The sequence below is a fragment of the Protopterus annectens genome, chromosome 5.part0, assembly GCF_019279795.1.
Source record: "Protopterus annectens isolate FY-2018-M chromosome 5.part0, PAN1.0, whole genome shotgun sequence".
Lineage (NCBI taxonomy): Eukaryota > Metazoa > Chordata > Ceratodontiformes > Protopteridae > Protopterus > Protopterus annectens.
In genome coordinates, this window is record NC_056735.1 from 1,188,764,503 (window position 1) to 1,188,785,860 (window position 21,358).

The 21,358-nt window shown below is 44.3% G+C and overlaps 1 protein-coding gene across 2 annotated transcripts in view; it reads right to left on the reverse strand.

The window, feature by feature from the left end:
- The window catches only part of SLC16A14 (solute carrier family 16 member 14), a 560,584-nt gene that overhangs the window by 215,920 nt on the left and 323,306 nt on the right, over positions 1-21,358 (reverse strand). For both annotated transcript variants that reach the window (XM_044071054.1, XM_044071055.1), the window contains one exon: positions 7,585-7,728. In XM_044071054.1, coding sequence (XP_043926989.1) covers positions 7,585-7,728 — 144 coding nt within the window. The remainder of the gene's footprint in view (positions 1-7,584; positions 7,729-21,358) is intronic.

Genomic DNA, 21,358 nt, shown 5'->3' on the forward strand with positions numbered 1-21,358 from the left:
TCTTTTAATGAAAACCTGCAAACAAAAAAAACAAACACACCCTCCAGAATAGACCCATAACCTATTATCTTAAAACAACACAGAAGCATGTACATCTTCAAATAATGAATTTTAACCCTCTTGATAGAAACAATTTCCCAAACTGACAAGTGAGCCTACAGGCATTACCTAGCCTAAAATTAAGATTCTCCATACTAAGGCGGATATTATAGCCTGGGCTCATGCTTACACTAATTGCTAGCTGTTCTTGTCTTATCTTTATTTCCCTCCCAGATGTGAAAAACAGCCTGTATGCTTTCAGAAAGCATTAATTAGAAGTTATGTACCTACCATAACGTTCCATGTTAGTTGTCTTCTCTCGCCTTCTTTCTTGCTGGATGGGTTCGGAGCCGATCCTCGGCTCCGACTCGGCACTTGCTTAGCTTGAGAACTCCTTTTACCAGCTCGAGGCAACCCTATATCCCATGATGCAAGGCGGAACTACCCCAGATCTCGTTTGCCTCTTTGCGAAGAGGTCTCCTTTTTTGCCAGCTGAGGTAAGTTTGAGTTTTCAAACAGCTTAAGTCAGGGTTTATCTTCCCCTTTTCCTATTTTTTAGTGTGTAGTGTCCATACAATCACCCTATTCCCCTTATAGTTAAAATTTTTACTTTATAAAAAGTTTTAAAAATTTTCAGTTAGGCCTAGGTGCTTCAAGAATGAAGGCGAGATTGACAACTTAACATTTAACCTTTAGCCTTAAGTGCACTGGCTATCTTTAAATAAAACTAAATTATAGGGTCTATATTAGAACATTGAAGTTTCATAACTTCAAATGTTCTAATATCGACCCCTATTCAGAGAAAGCTGAAAACATCGAACATACAAAATAGTGAATTTTTTCCTAGAGAAAAAATCTGCTGTTCCAAAACACATACACACAACACAAGCACACCAAACAAACAGCAATCCACACACATACATCTAAAATCTTACACCTAACCCTACACTAAACTATACATACACCAGTAACTATCCACTTACCTTAACTCTAACCCTAACCCTAAGGTCTGTCACTATCGCACACTCACCTCACCCGTGCCTTAACCCTAACTCACCTACCCCACCCTAACCCTCACGTCCACACAATTGCACACTTACCTGACCCGTACCCTAACCCTAACTCATCTAACCCGCTCTAACCCTCACGTCCACACAATCGCACACATACCTAACCCACGCCCTAACCCTAACTCACCTAACCTGCCCTAACCCTCACGTCCACACAATTGCAAACATACCTAACCCGCATCCCAACCCTAACTAACCTAACCCACGCTCAATCGCACACTTACCTGAATCTGACCCATAACTTTCCACCACAGTGGTGAAAATACCGAAGCAACAGAAACGGACAACCAAATTCTTTCCCTAGGAAAAAAATTGGTTTTCTGTAGCTTCGATATTTTCAGCTTTTGCTGAATAGGGGTCGATATTAGAACATTCAAAGTTTTGAAACTTCGATGTTCTAATACAGACCCAAATTATACACTGTTATGGTATTTAGGGACAAGAAAAGCTGGTAACTCTTAATCACTTCCAATAATTTCAGACTTTATTTTTTGCAAAACAATTTTATATTTCTCTCAGTAAACAATGTCTAGACTTCTTGAAATTTATTGCTTTCAGCTGTAGTCAGCTTGTTTCCATGGAAACATAAGAACAGAATGTACAGTTGTGCTAAGCCGCAGACTTCTGAACTCACACCGAACATTTATTTGCTAAAATAAAACTATTCATTACATTCACAGTGATCTATTAATTTTAAAGCCCAGTTGCTTACACAAAAAGTTTGTTATTAAATTAATGCCAAGGGCATTAATTCAGACATTAACCTTTGCAAAGTGAAAGAAAACATCTCACCTCTACATTTACTACAATCAGTACATTTTTATACCCAATACCCCACCTCAGCAGCTCAAGATTACAACCTATCAACTTAAACATGCTTCTGTACAGCCTTTCTTCTCTTTTTACACTGTAATGCCTGCATTTCTTAAAAGTAAAAAAAAAATACTTGTTTACTTCAGTATCTTTCTCATATAACAGTCATTGAAAATACTTTACAATATACCATGCAATGTATATCATGAAATGTTTTATACAAATACTGTTAAGAACAAAAATTGTTTTACTTAGTTACTTTTTCTTTTTTTTTTCCCTTTTAGTGTTCTTCCAAACATGAATGACAAGAAGTGGGGTACATGCTTTATAGTCTCTCACAAGTTTATCAAAGTCACCAAAAGTCCAATCTTTCTCAGCCACTTTATCTTGTAAAGCCATATTTCACAAATGTGAGTGATGCTTTATAGTCTCACATTTATTCACTAATTTCAGTATTGTTTATCTTTCTCTTGTCTATCTCCCAGACCAGGCTCTGGTCCAAGTCCAAGTTACTCTCAATAATTCAAGTAAACTCCTGTGCTTTTTTTCCGTCTCTGAAGCATTCCCATTTGGAACTTTGGAAAAGACTTCACAGGCAAAGTCTCTCTATGAGCTTTAGTACCAGAAGAATGAGAATGATTTGTTTGATGGCTCCCTTTTTGATGGACAAACTTTTGTGTGTCCTCCTTAGCCTGTTCTTCATAAAAAAATTATCCTCCAAGAAGAAATATTCTGAAGACATCCAATACAGCAGTTTGAATCTCACCCTTGCCTCTTGACATTCCCTGATTGCTGGGATAATTTGCTTCTCTTCTGCCTAGTATACAGTGAATAATTATTTTCCAGAAACACTCTACTGTCTCCAGTTTTTAATAGTTTGCCCTTCTGCTACGGTTTTGTCAGAATCAACTATTTCTGCTGGTATGATTGCATACTTACTAATACTGGTTTTGTCTGCGTTCTCGTGGCCAGGTTTGGCGCATACACATTATGTACTCCTTCAATTAGCAAATCCTGCTGTGGCATACCAAACCAGTTACTTATCTGTACTTTCATAAAATGAATGTAGTCTGTCGCTTCCACTTTCTCTGGTATGACAGAAAATCTCAGGCTTTATCTGTGTGTTCTGTCCTCTATCTATACCATTTCTGAAACAGCTCTTCTTGAGTAGTCTCATATTCAGCCAGCCTTTTTTTCATTTCACCCTCCGATTTTTGCAGTTTTATCAGTTCATCTGCATAGCTGTTCAAAACTTCTTCCACTTCCAGCCTTTTCTTGAGTTCATATATTCCTTCATTGTTTCAATTATTTTAATCAACTCTGGGCACATCTGATTTATTTTTCCTCTACATTACTGGAAGCCATCTGTTGTTTTTTCGCTGAACAGCTGCAGGATTCTTCTCAGTCAGGGTCTTCTCTTCACCTTTTCTAGTTGATTTTCTCTCAGGCTCCTTAAGTTTTTTCTTTGCTGGCATCCTGGCAATGTACTTCCTAGCCAATAACTGAATTTTACTAAAACTGGCAGAATTACTTGCCTTTATCTATAAGTTTCTTTTTTCACACAAGGAGAGCCGAAATTAACCTGTTGATTAGTGTGAAGCCATCTTGGAAAGTCCAAACCTTGTACCATCTTGGTAAATCATCTCTTCTTTCCTTCTGTCAGCCTTAGGAACCCTCTCAACTAATGACGTAAGAAATGGGCACAGTATTCAAAATGTGTCTTAAGTACTGACCTGTAAGGTGCAAAATGACTTTTATTTCTCTGTAAACCATGACCCCAGTGATATGTCTCTATACCTTAGTAGTCCTCACTTTGTTTTTTTCACACTGTCCAAAAATGTCTGTTCAAAGGAAATTTATAACCCACATGTCCCACTCTATGTTTGCCTTCCCCTTCTGTGCCATGTACCCTCTTATGGCTCCCTGCCTTCCAAAGTGTATAATCTCGAATTCCTTTGCAAAAACTCCCTGCTGTTAACTGTCTGTTTACTTCCCAGATCTTGCTAACCTTCATCAATGGCAAAAAGTCCGTTGTCTTCTGACCTGAAGTGAAGACATCTGGTGCTAGACTGAAGCCAAGACACTCATGTTGGACTGTGACTTGAAGACAGGACTCTTGCTACTTTGTCCATACAACATTAACCAAGGCACTATTATGGATCACTTAAAAATTTACCTTGATGCTGACTGAGACTCAGAACACTGGCAGTACTGCACCAAGAGAAACCACACAAACTGTCTGTACAAATGAATTCTGATAAACTATACCTTGTCTTTCATGATTTATTTATTTGTTAACAGGGACAGACTGGCTGACACTGCACAATTTCAGCTTTCAGTGGAGGCCATGGAATAAATGCTCCAAATATGTAACAAGGAAGTCAACACCATACAAGCTATTAGTGTAAGCAATACATAGAGAGCTTCACACAGACTGGTCATAAAACAGTAACAGTTTTTTATATGATTTTTGCCCATCATGCTTGCTGAAATCAAGCCTTTCCTCAATCAGTCATTACACTCCTCAAAACCGAGGTGGAATCTTTCAAAGCCCCCGGGCCTGTGGAAAATATGGCCCAGACCGCAGAATCCTTTATAAACGCATTCTATGAACACCTTCAGGAATGCATGGATCATGCAATCCCAAATAAAACCAAGACCCAATCCACCAAAGGCAGACGTCCTGTCTGGTGGACCCCAGCCATAAACAAACTATACAATAGAAGGAGGAAGCTACTACATGATAAAGCAAAATCCCAAAAAGGGAAGGCATCTCTGATCAGTGTTAGCAAAAAACTACGGGCACTCATAAAATCGTCTAAGGCTAGCTTCGAGAGAAAAATTGCACAGGACACAAGGATAATCACAAGGCTTTCTTTAGTTATGTTAGGAACCTGGGTGGGAATTCCCAGATATGCTCAGAATTAGTCCAAAATGACAAAAAATACACCGAACCCACAGACACTGCCAACATCCTAGCTGACAGGTTCAGCGCAAACTTCTCCCCCCCCCCACCAAAAGGGCAAATATCTATCCCAGCAGAGTGCTGCCCCCCCTGACATCTCAGATGCTTAAGTAAGCTCAGGTAAGAGCCGCCCTCTCCAAAGCAAAAAAACACAGCATCAATGGGACCAGACGGTGTCCCGGGCTGCGTCCTACATGAACTCCAAGAAGAGCTAAACCCAAACATAAAACTACTGTTCAATCTCAGCCTTACCACAGGATATGTACCCAAAGAGTGGCGTACAGCAACAGTGGTCCCTCTCCACAAAGGTGGTGCCTCAACGGATCCTGGAAACTATCGCCCATAAGCCTGACTAGCTTGGTCTGCAAAGCTATGGAAAGGATCATCATGGACCTCATAAATAAAGATATTGGGGACCTACAGACACTGGATCCTACCCAGTTCGGCTTTGTTAAGGGCAGATCCTGCCTCTTAAACCTGGTCGATTTCTTTGAAACAGTCACCAAGGCCATTGACGAGGGGAAGGTGGTCCACACAGCCTACCTGGACCTCGCAAAAGCCTTCGATACAATACCCCACTCGGGCATTATAGATAAGCTCACCAGCTTAAATATAAACCCCTATGTCACTAGATGGGTTGCAAACTGGCTCAAGGACAAAACCCACATGGTTAGAATTGCTGGAGCCATGTCAGACTCCAAACCAGTCACAAGTGGCGTCCCACAAGGCTCAGTCCTGGGACCTCTCTTGTGAGGTATATATTTCTCGGAGGTACAGGCCAACACGGAAGGACTGTGGCTGACCAAGTTCGCAGATGACTGCAAACTGGGCGCCATAATCGACTCTCCAGCCGACACAAGCATCCTCCAAAAGGGCCTCATAGAAACAGACAACTGGTGCCAGAGCCATGGCCTCAAGCTAAACGCCAAAAAGTGTATAGTCATCCCCTTTGTCAAAAACAAAGTGCCCACAAATTACCACATAGGTGGTAATCCATTAAGTACGGAAGAAGTAATTAGGGACCTGGGGACCCAAGTTGATAGCAATCTCTCATTTGACAACCACGTGGCCAAAGTGGTTACAAAAACATTTTATATAGCCCACCTAATCATGAAGGGATTCACATCTAGATCAGGGGAGGTCATCGTGCCTCTTTACTCATCCCTCATCAGGCCCATAATGGAGTACAATGCCTCTTTTGGGATGTACCTTACCAGAAACCTGCAGCAACTGGAAAGACCCCAAAAGTACCTCACCAAGAGGATCAAAGGGCTCAAACAGATGCCATATGCTGCCCGGTTAAAGAAACTCCAGCTCTACTAAGTGGCATACCGCCTGCTCAGAGGCAATCTGTGCCTGACGTATAAAGCCATGTCCAATCCGGAATTAATGGACATGCTGCACCTCAGAAAATCCAAATCCCATTGAGCTACGCGCTCGAAAGACTTGAACCTCAGCACTGAAATAAATAGGACATGCTGGAGGGGCAGATTCATAACCCAGAGGCTCCCTTCACTCTGGAATAAAATCCCAGTCCAGGTTACGCAGAGTCCCTCATTGACTCTCTTCAAGAGGAATCTTGATGAGTGGATGGGGGATCGTAGGTTTACCCCGGGTATCACTTCTGTGTCACTGTTAGACAGAGGCACAGTATACTAACCTCGAAAAAGGGCATAGCAAAATTAATTTAAAATGGGTGGCGAAAGCCAAACACACTCTGGCTAGGCTTATAAATGCCCTAGGGCAGATAGCCTAGCATGAACCTATGAACCTATGATTTCCCTCCAAGGTGGGGCCATCATCCAGGTAGCCAAGAGGGTGATTTGTTCTCTCAACGAAATCCATGCAATGAGAGTATTGTTCACTCTCAGCCTAATCTTGTCAGTGGTAACGTGAGCACATGCGTCAGTGCAACAGCCATCTATATCTGCCTACATATATGTGCTCCCACGCATGTGCTGACAATAGCTATCATCACTGGCTTTGACTGCCATCCCCACATCTTCCCTACATTGCCCTAGCTTCATAATGTGCCTATGCTCTCCAGCCCTAAGCTCTGTCACTGAAGCAGTGGTGTGAACCAGGTGGGAACCAATGTCCCTACCTATGATGAGCATGCCCATACTGCCTGTGATGTCAAGCATCTGAGCCACTACTCAAACTTGGGTCACCAAGGCTGTAGACAGGGCTGTACCCTTCCATGCCACCACTGCAGGTATGTGAAACAGTTACAGTTTAACACAATGAAGACAAAGTACAATACAATAACTACGTAATAAAGCATCACTTAATATATGCACAATATTCTACAAATGCTAGGAGTACTCTGCACAAATCACAACTGTGTGAAATCCACATTCTTAAAACTACAAAAGGCTTACATGCTTTGATGATAGGATTGTAAGTATCTCTGCAGTGCATGGTAGCTGATGTGTAATCTAAATTTGCAACACTTTATTGACAATTACTAACATGTCCAGTTAAAAAATCCTGTTATGAAATTATGTGTTGATTTGCTTTTATCAGTACTATAGCTTGTCCTCACATGTCACAGATGGAACCTACATTAAACAAAACATTAATGCTTTGCCTGTTTTACTTATAGCTATAACTTCTGACAGGTGAGCCCTGTAAAGACAGTTCTCTGCATAAAAAACTGTATGTGATGATAATAATTCTACACAAAAACTAACTTACCAGCTGTTACTCCAAATGATATGTACAGGTAATATATACTGGTGGCATAGGCACTCAGTATCCAGCCAGCAGCAGTTACGATGCCCCCTATCATCGCTGTCTTACGGCATCCACATACATTGATGAAAAAACCAATGAAAGGCCCTGTGTAATAAACATTCAACACAGATTGAGAAATGAAATCCATATGACTATACAATAATTTACTGCAAACAATAAATACAGATTTTAAGTTTAACAAACAGAGCTATCAGTGTGCCTACACAATTTGATTACTGGACATGTTAACACCTGGTTGGTTGGAAGTGTAGAGTCCTAGGTTTAAAGAGTTAACTTAGTTCTGTTGGTAAAACAAGAAGTTATGTACTCACCATAACGTTCGATGTATGTAGTCCATCTCGCCTCACATTCTTACCAGTGGGTTCGGAGCCGAATATCGGCTCCGACTCAGCCAAACTTTTCTAGCTCGAAGCCTTCTATTGGCTGGGCTAAACAGGTATCCCATGTTGCACTGCTCCATATCCCCAGATCTAGTTTGCTGCGAACACTCATTCATACCCCATGCATAACAACATCCAGGTAAAGAAGAATAAGCTAAAAGTGAAAGGAACTCTGTAAATCAGATCTAATCTCCAGATCCTCCAGGAAGGGGGAAGGTGGGAGGGTAAGTAAGAATGTAAGGTGAGATGGACTACATACATCGAACGTTATGGTGAGTACATAACTTCTTGATGTTATGTAGTCCAATCTCGCCTACCTTCTTACCCATGGGACAGCGTCCCCAGCACCTACATCCTGGGAGAATCAGAGGAAGATACTCCTCAGTACTGTGGAACCAAAGGAAGACCTGCCCCTAGGTACCACGTCCAGTTTGTAATGAGTAACAAAGGTGTGAGGAGATGCCCAGGTAGCTGCAGCACAAATATCATCTATAGATAATCTGGCCTGATAGGCTGTAGATGTAGAAACAGCCCGAGTAGAGTGAGCCTTGACTGGAAATGGTAGGTCTTTACCCCCTGAGGAATAAGTGAAAGATATGCAATTTGATATCCATCTGGATAGTGTGATCTTGGAGACAGGGGACCCAATTCTGTTTTCCGAAAAGGAGACAAACAGCTGATCAGATTTTCGGAGATCTTTGGTTCTGTGCAGATAGAAACGTAACTGTCTGTGTACATCCAATTGATGAAATTTAAATTCTGCCTTGTTTGAAAAGTGGGGAAAAAACACTGGCAACTCAATAAATTGATTAAGATTAGATATGGACGCCACTTTAGGAAGAAAAGAAGGGTTTGGTCTAAGAGAAACCATGTCCTTATGAAAGATCAAGTATGGAGGTTTGATAGAAAGAGCTTGAATTTCTGAAACGTGTCTGGCTGAAGTGATGGCTATTAAAAAGGCAGTTTTCCAGGTCAAAAATTTTAAGTCACAGGTAGCTGCAGGCTCAAAGGATGGTGAAGTAAGGGCTTGCAGAACATAATTTAGATCCCAGGGCATGATGGGTTCTGAGACAGGAGGACGGAGTAACAGAGTGCCCTTCAGGAAAGCCTTACAGAGTCTGTGAGCCATCAGACTAGGCTTATTAGCAACATGAAAATTAATAATCGCTGCCAATTGAACTTTAATGGTAGTGGACATTGAGCCCTGCTGGAAAAGCATAGACAAAAACTCCAAGATGGAAGCAATTGGAGCTGTGTAAGGATCAATTCCTTGGGTATGAGCCCAAACAGAAAACCTCTTCCATTTGCTGGAATAAATCTTCCTAGTAGATGAGAGGAAGATAAAATATGAACTACCTCAGGTGAAAAGTGATGAAGCCTAACTAATGACGGAAGTGGAGTAGCCAGGCTGTCAACCGGAGGGTCCTCAGAGAGGGGTGGAACTGTCCCGACATGTGTGTCAGTAAGTCTGGTTGAGGGTCCAGAGTCCAAGGTGTGTCCACAATGTAGGGATGGAGAAAGGGGAACCAGACTTGACGAGGTCAATGTGGAGCAATTAGAATCATTCTGCTTCCCAAGGATTGTGCTTTCTGAATCACTTTTGATAGCAAGGGAAACGGAGGGAAAGCATAAAGCAGACCGGAGGGCCAATCGTGGACTAGTGCGTCCCTGGGTGACTCCCTCTGTGTGGGCATCAGCGTGAAGTCGCTGCTGCATTTGGCATTGAGGGGGCTGGCAAAAAGGTCGCAGCAAGGCTGACCCCATCTGCTGAAGATTCGTTCTGCAACTAGACGATTCAGGGACCACTCGTAAGGCATCAGAATAGCTCTGCTTAGCCTGTCTGCTATCACGTTGGACTTCCCCGGAATGTGCGTTGCCACCAGAAACCGTTGGGAAGATACTGCCCACTGCCACACTCGCATGGCCTCTCTGCACAGGGGGTAGGATCTAGTCCCTCCCTGCTTGTTCAGATACCACACCACTGAGGCAAGTACAAATATGACTCAGTCATTGTCCATGCTGGTGTGAATGACCCGAGACGTACCTCCCTGGACTACATGAAAAGAGACATAGAGGAGCTCTCTGAGCATGTAGCCCAGGCCGGTATGACCCTGACCTTGAGTAGCATCTTACCCTCACCAAGAATGATGCCGCAATATGAAGACAAGATGATCAATTTCAACAATTGGCTTAAGTACTGGTGTCATTCAAAGGGGATCCAATGCCTGTCAGCTTGGGATGATATGCTCGACAAGCCACGATGCTTCGCTAGGGACGGCTTGCACCTGTCACCCCTGGGCTTTCGGATATTGGCAAAGGCTCTTGCTACCCCCATAGTGCCTTTTTAGGCAAGGCTCAAAAGACAAACCCACCTCCATAGGTATCACAAGGGATAAGAAACTAAGAGTAATGCTACTCAACGCCAGAAGTCTAAACCTCAAGATGCACTCGAAACTCTCCTTAGCATGGAGAACATCGATATCTGTGCGGTAACAGAAACCTGGTTCAGGGCTCCCGAGAGCACCCCAGCACTACCAGGTTATACCTCATACCATGCTTTTCGGCCCCAAAACTTGGACCGAACCACAAAAGGAGGGGGAGTATCGATATTCATCAAAGATACCCACACCTCCAGGTTGGTGGCAAAGCACGAAGCATCAGAGACTATCCATGTGCAACTAACAGTGGGTAAAACTGCCTTCCAGTTTATAGCCTGCTACAGACCACCCTACCAAACCCAGGAACCCCACTCGGCCTTCCTGAGAACTCTGGAAAATATGAAGGTCTCTCCAAACACCATTACATTGGGCGACTTCAACTACCCAAACATAGACTGGGAGCATTACTCTAGCTCCAACACCCTAGCCCAAAGGTTCCTAGAATTTATAAACTCAAATGCTATGGAACAACTTGTTACCACTCCCACAAGAGGGGAAAACATACTGGACCTGATCATCACCAACATGGGGACTCTATGCTCCAGACCAGAAGTGTATCCCTCACTGGTAAGATCAGACCATAAACTAATCTCACTGGATATTCACATCCCGACCCCACCCCCTGCCCAGAAAACCACAGTGAAAAACTTCTCTAAAGCAAATTTCACACTCCTCAAAACCGAGGTGGAATCCTTCAAAGCCCCCGGGCCTGTGGAAAATACGGCCCAGACCGCAGAATCCTTTATAAACGCATTCTATGAACACCTTCAGGAATGCATGGATCATGCGATCCCAAATAAAACCCAGACCCAATCCTCCGAAGGCAGACATCCTGTCTGGTGGACCCCATCCATAAACAAACTATACAATAGAAGGAGGAAGCTACTAAATGATAGAGCAAAATCCCAAAAAGGGAAGGCATCACTGATCAGTATTAGCAAAAAACTACGGGCACTCATAAAATTGTCTAAGGCCAGCTTCGAGAGAAAAATTACACAGAACACTAAGGATAATCACAAGGCTTTCTTTAGTTATGTTAGGAACCTGGGTGGTAATTCCCAGATATGCTCAGAATTAGTCCAAAATGACAAAAAATACACCGAACCCACAGACACTGCCAACATCCTAGCTGACAGGTTCAGCGCAAACTCCCCCCCCCCCACCAAAAGGGCAAATATCTATCCCAGCAGAGTGCTGCGCCCCTGACATCTCAGATGCTCAGGTAAGAGCCGCCCTCTCCAAAGCAAAAAACACAGCATCAATGGGACCAGACGGTGTCCCGGGCTGCGTCCTACATGAACTCCAAGAAGAGCTAAACCCAAACATAAAACTACTGTTCAATCTTAGCCTTCCTACAGGATATGTGCCCAAAGAGTGGCGTACAGCAACAATGGTCCCTCTCCATAAAGGTGGTGCCTCAACGGATCCTGGAAACTATCGCCCCATAAGCCTGACTAGCTTGTTCTGCAAAGCTATGGAAAGGATCATCATGGACCTCATAAATAAAGATATTGGGGACCTACAGACACTGGATCCTACCCAGTTCGTATTTGTTAAGGGCAGATCCTGCCTCTTAAACCTGGTTGATTTCTTTGAAACAGTCACCAAGGCCATTGACGAGGGGAAGGTGGTCCACACAGCCTACATGGACCTCACAAAAGCCTTCGATACAATACCCCACTCGGGCATTATAGATAAGCTCACCAGCTTAAATATAAACCCCTATGTCACTAGATGGATTGCAAACTGGCTCAAGGACAGAACCCACATAGTTAGAATTGCTGGAGCCATGTCAGACTCCAAACCAGTTACAAGTGGTGTCCCACAAGGCTCAGTCCTGGGACCTCTCTTGTGAGGTATATATTTCTCGGAGGTACAGGCCAACACGGAAGGACTGTGGCTGACCAAGTTCGCAGATGACTGCAAACTGGGAGCCATAATCGAATCTCCAGCCGACACAAGCATCCTCCAAAAGGGCCTCATAGAAACAGACAACTGGTGCCAGAGCCATGGCCTCAAGCTAAATGCCAAAAAGTGTAGAGTCATCCCCTTTGGCAAAAACAAAGTGCCCACAAATTACCACATAGGTGGTAATCCATTAAGTACAGAAGAAGTAATTAGGGACCTGGGGACCCAAGTTGATAGCAATCTCTCATTTGACAACCACGTGGCCAAAGTGGTTAGAAAAACATTTTATATAGCCCACCTAATCATGAAGGGATTCACATCTAGATCAGCGGAGGTCATCGTGCCTCTTTACTCATCCCTCATCAGGCCCATAATTGAGTACAATGCCCCTTTGGGATGTACCTTACCAGACACCTGCAGCAACTGGAAAGACCCCAAAAGTACCTCACCAAGAGGATCAAAGGGCTCAAACAGATGCCATATGCTGCCCGGTTAAAGAAACTCCAGCTCTACTCAGTGGCATACTGCCTGTTCAGAGGCAATCTGTGCCTGACGTATAAAGCCATGTCCAACCCGGAATTAATGGACATGCTGCACCTCAGAAAATCCAAATCCCATCGAGCCACGCCGAGAGACTTGAACCTCAACACTGAAATAAATAGGACATGCTGGAGGGACAGATTCATAACCCAGAGGCTCCCTTCACTCTGGAATAAAATCCCAGTCCAGGTTAGGCAGAGTCCCTCATTGACTCTCTTCAAGAGGAATCTTGATGAGTGGATGGGAGATCGTAGGTTTACCTCGGGTATCACTTCTGTGTCACTGTTAGACAGAGGCACAGTATACTAACCTCGAAAAAGGGCATAGCAAAATAAATTTAAAATGGGTGGCGAAAGCCAAACACATTCTGGCTAGGCTTATAAATGCCCTAGGGCAGATAGCCTAGTATGAACCTATGAACCTATGACATATTGTCCAAGTGTATTGCAATAGTACCGAGAGGTAGAAAGCTCTGAAGTGCCTGCAACGCAAGTAGCACCGCTCTCATCTCTAGGACATTGATATGCAGATGTATCTCGTGATCTTGCCACGTGCCTTGGACTGTCCTGCCGAGATAATGCCCCCCCCCACCCCATCTGGGAGGTGTCCGTAGTCACTGTGGCAACTGGGGGTGGTGGAACGAAGGGTTTTCCCCTGTCCAGATTGTTGGTGCAAGGCCACCAACTTAGATCCTGTTTGCACTTGTCTGTGAGCAAAATAGGGTGGGAAAGTGGAAGTCTCTGGAGAGACCATTGAGCAAAGAGGAGCCATTGAAGGAGCCTCATGTGCAATCTCGCTAGAGGGACTAACATAATTGTTGCTGCCATAGTCCCTAGGAGTTGGAGAACCCATCTTGCCTTCACTGTCCTCAGGGGAAGCAGGGCGTGCACATGTTGCTGTAAGACTGTGATTCTTTCCTGCGGTAGAAAGGCTCGCATTTGAAGGTTGTCTAGCTCTGCACGTATAAAAATGACACGCTGTGAGGGCAACAAGGCAGATTTTTCCCAATTCAGTGTTATGCCCAACTGTTGACAGAGAGTGATGGTAGCGTCCATGGTTTGTATTAGTAGATGCCTGGTGGGGGCGGTGAGGAGCCAGTCGTCCAGATATGGAAACACCTGGAATCCTTGACATCTCAAGTGAGCTGTCACCACAGCCATACACTTGGTGAACACCCTGGGGGCTGTGGTGAGACCAAAGGGCAGGGCTCAAAACTGGAAATGACTGGCTCCCAGCCAGAAGCGTAGGTGACTCCTGGATGGCCTGTCCATTTTGACATGGTAAGTAAGCATCCTTGAGGTAGATGGAGCACATCCATACTTCTTCTCCCAACAATGGGAGAATCGATTGTATTGTGACCAAATGGAACTTAGACTTTTGTACATAGTTGTTCAGTTGGCTGAGATCTAATATAGGTCTCAGGTCCCCTGTTCTTTTCGGCACCAAAAAGAATCTTGAGTAAAGTCCCTAATCCGATTTGGTCTGAGGGGACACGCTGGATGGCTCACTTTTCTAGCAGCTTTGAAACCTCTGAGGCTGCGTGATCCCTTTGACTGGGTGGAACGTCCGGGATTTTTCTGACTGGAGGGGGGTCTGACAAAAAGGAGATGACATAACCTACGGAAATTATGCGTAATACCCATTGGTCCTGGGTGATGCTTTGCCAGGCTTCCGGGTATAACGATATTCAACCCCCGACTAGCTCCGGAAACGCACAGTCGGGCATCCCATCAGGAACGATGGTAGGGAGAGCCGCGAAAGGAATCACGGTCTCCCGAGTTGCGGGGGCCCCCTCTGCCTCTAGGGCGGCGTCTCCCTGAATAACTTCCCACTCCTCTGCCTCTGGAGGGGGGCTCACCTTGTGCACCAGGAAAAAACCTCTGTGATTTTTTGAACCACATTTTGCCAACCCGCTGGGCCTTGGGGTAAGGTCTAGAGGGAAGGGAAAAATGGACCCCTACAGCAGACAGGGTCTTTCCCTCTAGAGACTTGAAGGCCTCCGCAAAATGACAAAGGCGCAGCCAGGGTTGCCTTCTAAGGGCGACTCCTGAGCTTGCTGCCCTACTCGCTCCCTCGGCTGCATGTGAAATGAGCCGCATGGAGGAGTTAACGATGGAATTGAGGGTAGACACCTGGGCATTAACCGTCTGGGCCACCGCCTCAGGTAAGTTACCCACAAGAGCATCTCCTAACTCCTTGAGGAGATCTCTCTAGAGCCGAGTAAAATGAGACAGGTAGATCAGCGAACGTAAGGTAAAGGTTGCTGATGAGAGGGTACACTTCCCGTACCGGTCTATGGTCCTAGACTCCTTGTTAGGAGGATGGACAGAGGAAGAAGTCTCTGCTACTTCCTTCTGAGTGGCCGCCGCCACCACCATGGCATCCACAGTGACACCTTTGGACAAAAACTCCTTACTCGGGGGAGCAGAAAGAAATTTATTGGGTCTCCTGGGTACGCATTCCACAGAATCAGGGTTCTCCCACAACCTCCGACAAATTAAATCCAGCAGCTCGTCGAAGGGTGGAGACACCCAGGAGGCGGAGGGCTGAGCACCAAAGGCCTTCAGGAAGGCTGACTCCTCCTTGGGGGGGGGGGGGCTTTGGATGGCCAGTCACTTCTTTGTTTCAATATCTCCAGGGTGTCGGAGAAGGAAACATCAACAGCGGATGACTTGGGGGACCCCTCCGATTCCTCGAGGTCAGTATCTGTGGTGAGAGACTCATCCTGGGAGTCTATGTGCTTCCTCCTGCACGTTTTCTTTCTAGGGGGCTCCTCAGGCAAGAACTCTGAAGGGCCCTCAGAAACTTGGGGACCACTCGTGGGGGTATCCCTAGGCCTTGGGGCTCCTCTGTCTACAGGTAGGTGGTGATCAGAGGCTCACACCCGAGTGGTAGGGGACAGAATGATCGACCCGCATGACGTAGCTGACGATCTGGCCAGCGCAGTCCTCATGGCCTCAAAGGCAGGCCCCCCCAAGTCCGAGGACCGGCCAGCCTCCGAGACCATGACAGGAGTCGGGGTTCCTCGAGCCGAGGCACCGAGCGAGAGACTAGAAACCGAAATGTGTCCTGAGGTGTCCCCCTCGCGCCCGACTGAAGAATCCCAAGTCCCGAACCCGGTGGATGGCGCCGACGGGGTCGGAGCCGACGTCGGTACCGATAGGCCCGGAGGGGCCATCGGAATCAACCTAAGAACATCACATGGAACGGAACATTCTGGCTCTGAAGACAGAGATGCGCTCGGAGGAGGAATGATTGAAGAATGTATCGGGACGGGCTCCGGAGCCGACTGGGATGGAGCCGAAAACAATTTTGCCAAAACCGGTGACTGGAGGAGCCTCTGCACCACCCTATCGACATCCACATCTGAAAGGGTCCTAGAGGATTTGAAGGACAGAGAGGGAGATCGAGATCTCCTCTCAGGCAACACTGGTCTAAGACTGGGCGATCGGCTCCGAAGAGGTTCCAATATAATTGGATCCGACGCCGGTTCCATCAACACCGACACGTCCTGCGGCCCCGAGGACAGTGGAGCCGAGGAGGTCAAAGCAAGTTTTGTGACTTTCTCCTGTGGCTCCGAGGAAACTGAAGGAGCTGGAGATCTCTTTTTTGACTTAGAGGATTTTGACTTTGAACTGGAAGCAGAATCCATGGCCTCTTCGAACAAGGGTTTCAAGAGTCCCTTTAGAATTAGCTTATTCTTTCTTTCTTGGAGCACTCTGGGACTAAAAGCATGGCAGAAGCTGCAGGACTCCTGCAGATGGATTGCTCCCAGGCAATAAACGCAAACAGAATGTCCATTGGTGATGGACATCTTGTACCCACACTTAGAGCACTTTTTAAAACCCGAAGGTTTGTGCTCCTTGGAATCTTTGGACATATTTTTAAACCAGTAAACACAAATACCACAACAAGGAACAAGTCACTGTCTGACAGAAAAAACGATATAGACATGCAAAACCCTACCAAACACAGGAACAAGTTTTTTTTACACAACACAGCACACACAATCCTCAGAAGGGACACACACACAGAGGACTAGGGTTAAAACCTCTAGCTAAAACGTTTTTCTGACCACGTACACACAAGGGAACAGACACTAACACCTCTAACTCAAACGGTTTTAGAAGTGAAACAATACAGGACAAGAGGGGAGGACTAGGTCCTCTAACTGAAACGGGCCTAGCCCAATAGAACAGTTAATGGGATACCACAAACACAATCACACAACAGAAAAACCAACACAACACCAACTAGAAATAGCTATTAAAATAGCTTTTTGTTTACAGCAGGTTTTCTCAGAATAGCAAGAAAAAAAGGGTACTTAGCCACAGCCAAGAGCGAGACCACGTCCGAGCTACACGAGCGGTAAACGAGATCTGGGGATATGGAGCAGTGCAGCATGGGATACCTGCTTAGCCCAGCTAATAGAAGACTTTGAGCAAGAAATGTTTGGCTGAGTCGGAGCCGAATACAGGTAAGAATGTAGGCGAGACTGGACTACATAACATCTTTTGCTTCTCTGAAGAAAATTAAGAACCTTATTCTTTAACTGCAAAAGGGCACATACCACATGCATAAGACTTCTATTCAACACTGACATCCTGTCAAAATCTGAGAAAGTGAAATTCAGGGAACTGTTGGTAACCATGGACCACCTATCTAAATGAGGTTAGTAGCACACATGAACTCCTGGCTTACTGTTATTTAGGTCAAAGTCCTGAAGTAGGCAGGGTCATGCTAGCTCCATTTCCAGTCCTCAATTATAGCCAAAGCAACACCCCTAACTTTGACGGTGATCACCTCAAATGCTGAAGGGTGTAGTGATTTAACACGACCTGGAAATCAGCACAGCTATGATTACTCCATACCAAGCCATTCCTTATGGAACAGAAAAGTTCATCTTAAGAATACAATAGCATCTCCACCCAACCTATGGACATCACCTACCTCATCATGGCACTAAAGATACAGGTTCACAATGGCATTAAACATTCACTTTGTGTAGAGCAGACTGCCACGCCATGGCCTAAACTTGTATGTGCCCATACCCCTCAGGCAACAGGAAGATAATGACATAACTTGTAAACTTACTATATATCACACATAATCTCTACAGGATTCAGCAGATGTACAAATAAAGAATACTGAAACAAAAAGTTGCTTATTACAGATCTTCCAGTTTTGCTGGGAAACTGGATCATGTTGAACATCAGTCAGAAACACAAACAAAAATTTAAATTTAAATTAACTCTACATGTAATTTATAAGTAGAGGTATGATGCTACAAACAGTTAAATTAAGCATATGTAGGAAGAGAAGAACTGAGTTGGCCTAGTGGGCTAATACACTATCATAAAGTGAAGCTGTTCTACAATGCTGAACTTTTACTGTGCAAAATGGTGCCTGAATTGAAGAAGCCTGCAATTAGCTGTAGAACAGCTGACTCAGCTTTGTACAGTACATGGGGTGACAGTTTTCAGCACATGAAAAGGAAGACAGAGATTAGCATCACTGTGACCCTGCTGCATTGTGTGTGTGTGTGTGTGTGTGTGTGTGTGTGTGTATGTGTGTGTGTGTGTGTGTGTGTGTGTGTGTGTGTGTGTGTGTGTGTGTGTGTGTGTTTGTGTGTATGTGTGTGTGTATGTGTATGGGGATCTATGTTAGATTACTGAAGTTCCGAAACTTCAAAATTCATATAGAAGAGCCGAGATCATACGACTGAAGTTTCTGAACTTTGAACATTAAAAAAAAAAAATCTATTTTTAATGTTTCCCCACACCCCCTGATAATTAAATATATCAATTCCGAGATCACACTATACTGCGGAAAAGTGTAAATTTCCTATTCCGCACTGTACTGCCATCTCCAGTCACAAAGTTTGAAGTTTCAAAACTTCAATCAATCATATAGTCCTGACCATATGACTTTCGGAGTTTTGAAACTTCGATAATCTGATAGTGACCCGTGTATGGACACTAGACATTGGAAACTTGTTCACCACAATCCCTTTAGTCAACTGAAACACAAGTAATGGATTTTAGCAGAAAGGCAGGAAAGTCAGTCAGCAGTAGCTGTATGAAGAAAGACTGTACATTAGTGGACAGTATGAAATATATCCTTGTTCTACTATTCTGTGATCTTAGAGTTGGAATATATACAGTCAAAGGGGTGTGGGAAATGTAGTCTTTCCTATGCAAGAGGTGCAGAGGGGCTTGCTCCCTATAAAAACACTTAAAATGGGTGTACTTAGTAGAAGTACATGTACTGTTAGTGTTTCATTTGGAGCTTTCCTGACATTACATCTGAAAAGTGTAGGGAAGGAAGTCATGTTTCTGCATTATATATGCAATTCAGTGTGACTGCTGTACGTATAATCATATATATCTATATACAAATGTGTGTGTGTGTGTGTGTGTGTGTGTGTGTATATACACACACACACACATGCATACATAAATATATATATAAATACATATATGGGTCCCTTTCAGAGTATCAAAATTGCAGAACATCAAACCTCTGATCATCGAGGACCAGAGGATCAAAGTTATGCAATATCGAATTAAAAAAAAAAAAAAATAAAATAAAAAAAAAAACTAAAACAATGCAAACTTCTTAGTTCATGTTTTTGCATGGAGGGAAGCCCCCCCACCACACACACAAACACACACACATACATACACACACACATTTATATATATATATATATATATATATATATATATATATATATATATATATATATATATTTACATACGTGTGTGTGTATTTCTAGTTCGTATCATACATTCAACACACAGGTGATCAAGTCCATCTGCACGATTCCCACACAGCGAAAGTCAGAATGTTGAATACTGACATTACCGACAGTCCAAACTTGCTCCCCTTCTGGACCCACGACAATGGTTATTCCTAGGTCCAGAAAGGTAGGGAGTTTCGGGGTTTGGTGTTTGTGGGTATTTGGTATTCTGGTTTTGGCAGAACGGTTTTGAGCATTGTTGGACTCAACTACTTCTGTATCAATTTAATGATAGGAAAAGTACAGTTGTGTACACTTACCATAAATGTAGGTGTTCGAGTGTATTCACTGTTGCAGTCATTACATTTGTGTTATCTGCTTACAGGTAGCCCTCAGTCAGCCTGATTACAAAGTCTTGGGTCCTGCGTCGGTTGCTTTCCCTTCTTCCATGACGTCAGGTTGTCAGGGGTATAAAACATGCAGCCGACGCCATTACATCAGTTTTTCTTGCCCCAGACGTCAGGTGCCCCCTTAATGGGGAGCAATTAAATAAAAAAGTACAATGATATACCTCCAACAAAAAAGCAAATACACCAAAAAGGCCTTTAAGTATAGTAAATGAAAGTAGACGTATAGCCAAAAGAAGTAAGGGGGCTGGAGGGAGGGTAACCAGGACTGCAAAAGTGAATACACTCGAACATCTACATTTATGGTAAGTGTACACAACTGTACTATGTTCTTCATGTTTCACTGCTGCAGTCATTACATTTGGGTAGATTCCCAAAACTACGGTTGGGAGGAGGAATTTAGATAGCATTAGGACCAGCTATAAGGCCCTGCAAGACTGCAGTGGCAAAACCAGCTCTGGATTTAGAGAAAATTGGCAAATGATAATGCTTGGTGAAGGTATGCACAGAGCTCCAGGTAGCAGCTTCTAGGATGTCCCTGGTAGGGACGCCTCTAAGAAAGGCTGTAGAGGTAGATGCAGCCCTGGTGTAGTGAGGTCTGATCCCCTGGGGGATAGGTTTTCCATGGTGCTTATAGCAGAAATGAATGCAATGGCCTATCCATTTAGAAATGGTTTGCTTTGAAATAGCCTTCCCCTCTGCCCCTGCAGCAAATGCTACCAGCAGTTGTTCAGATTTCCTTTGAGGTTTAGTCCTGTCCAAGTAGAATCTAAGTTGTCTGTGCACATCTAAGGAATGCAGTATCCATTCCCCTTTGTTCTGTGGATTGGGAAAGAAGGTTGGCAAATGAGTAGACTGATTAAGAGCCACACTGGATACCACCTTGCGCATGAAGGATGGATTGGTTCTAAGGGACACCCTGTCCGCATGAAGGATGATGAAAGGCTCCACTGCCATAAGGGCCTGTAATTCAGATACCCTTCTAGCTGAAGTGATTGCTAAAAGGAAAGCTCTTTTTCCAAGAAAGAAATTTTAAGTCTGCAGTAGCAGCTGGCTCGAAAGGAGGTAGCGTGAGTTTCTCCAAAACAAAGTTAAGGTTCCAGGCTGGGGTTGGAGCTCTCCTGGGAGGTCTCAAATTTTTGGTCCCTCTGAGGAACTACTTGAGCAGTGGATGAGAGAAGAGGGGAGGTTCTGTGCTATAATGAGCTGAAATGGCTGATGCGTGGATTTTAATGGAGGAAAAAGACAGGCCCCTTGTGAAGCATCTCAGTTAAGTATTGTAAAATCTGAGGTAAATTG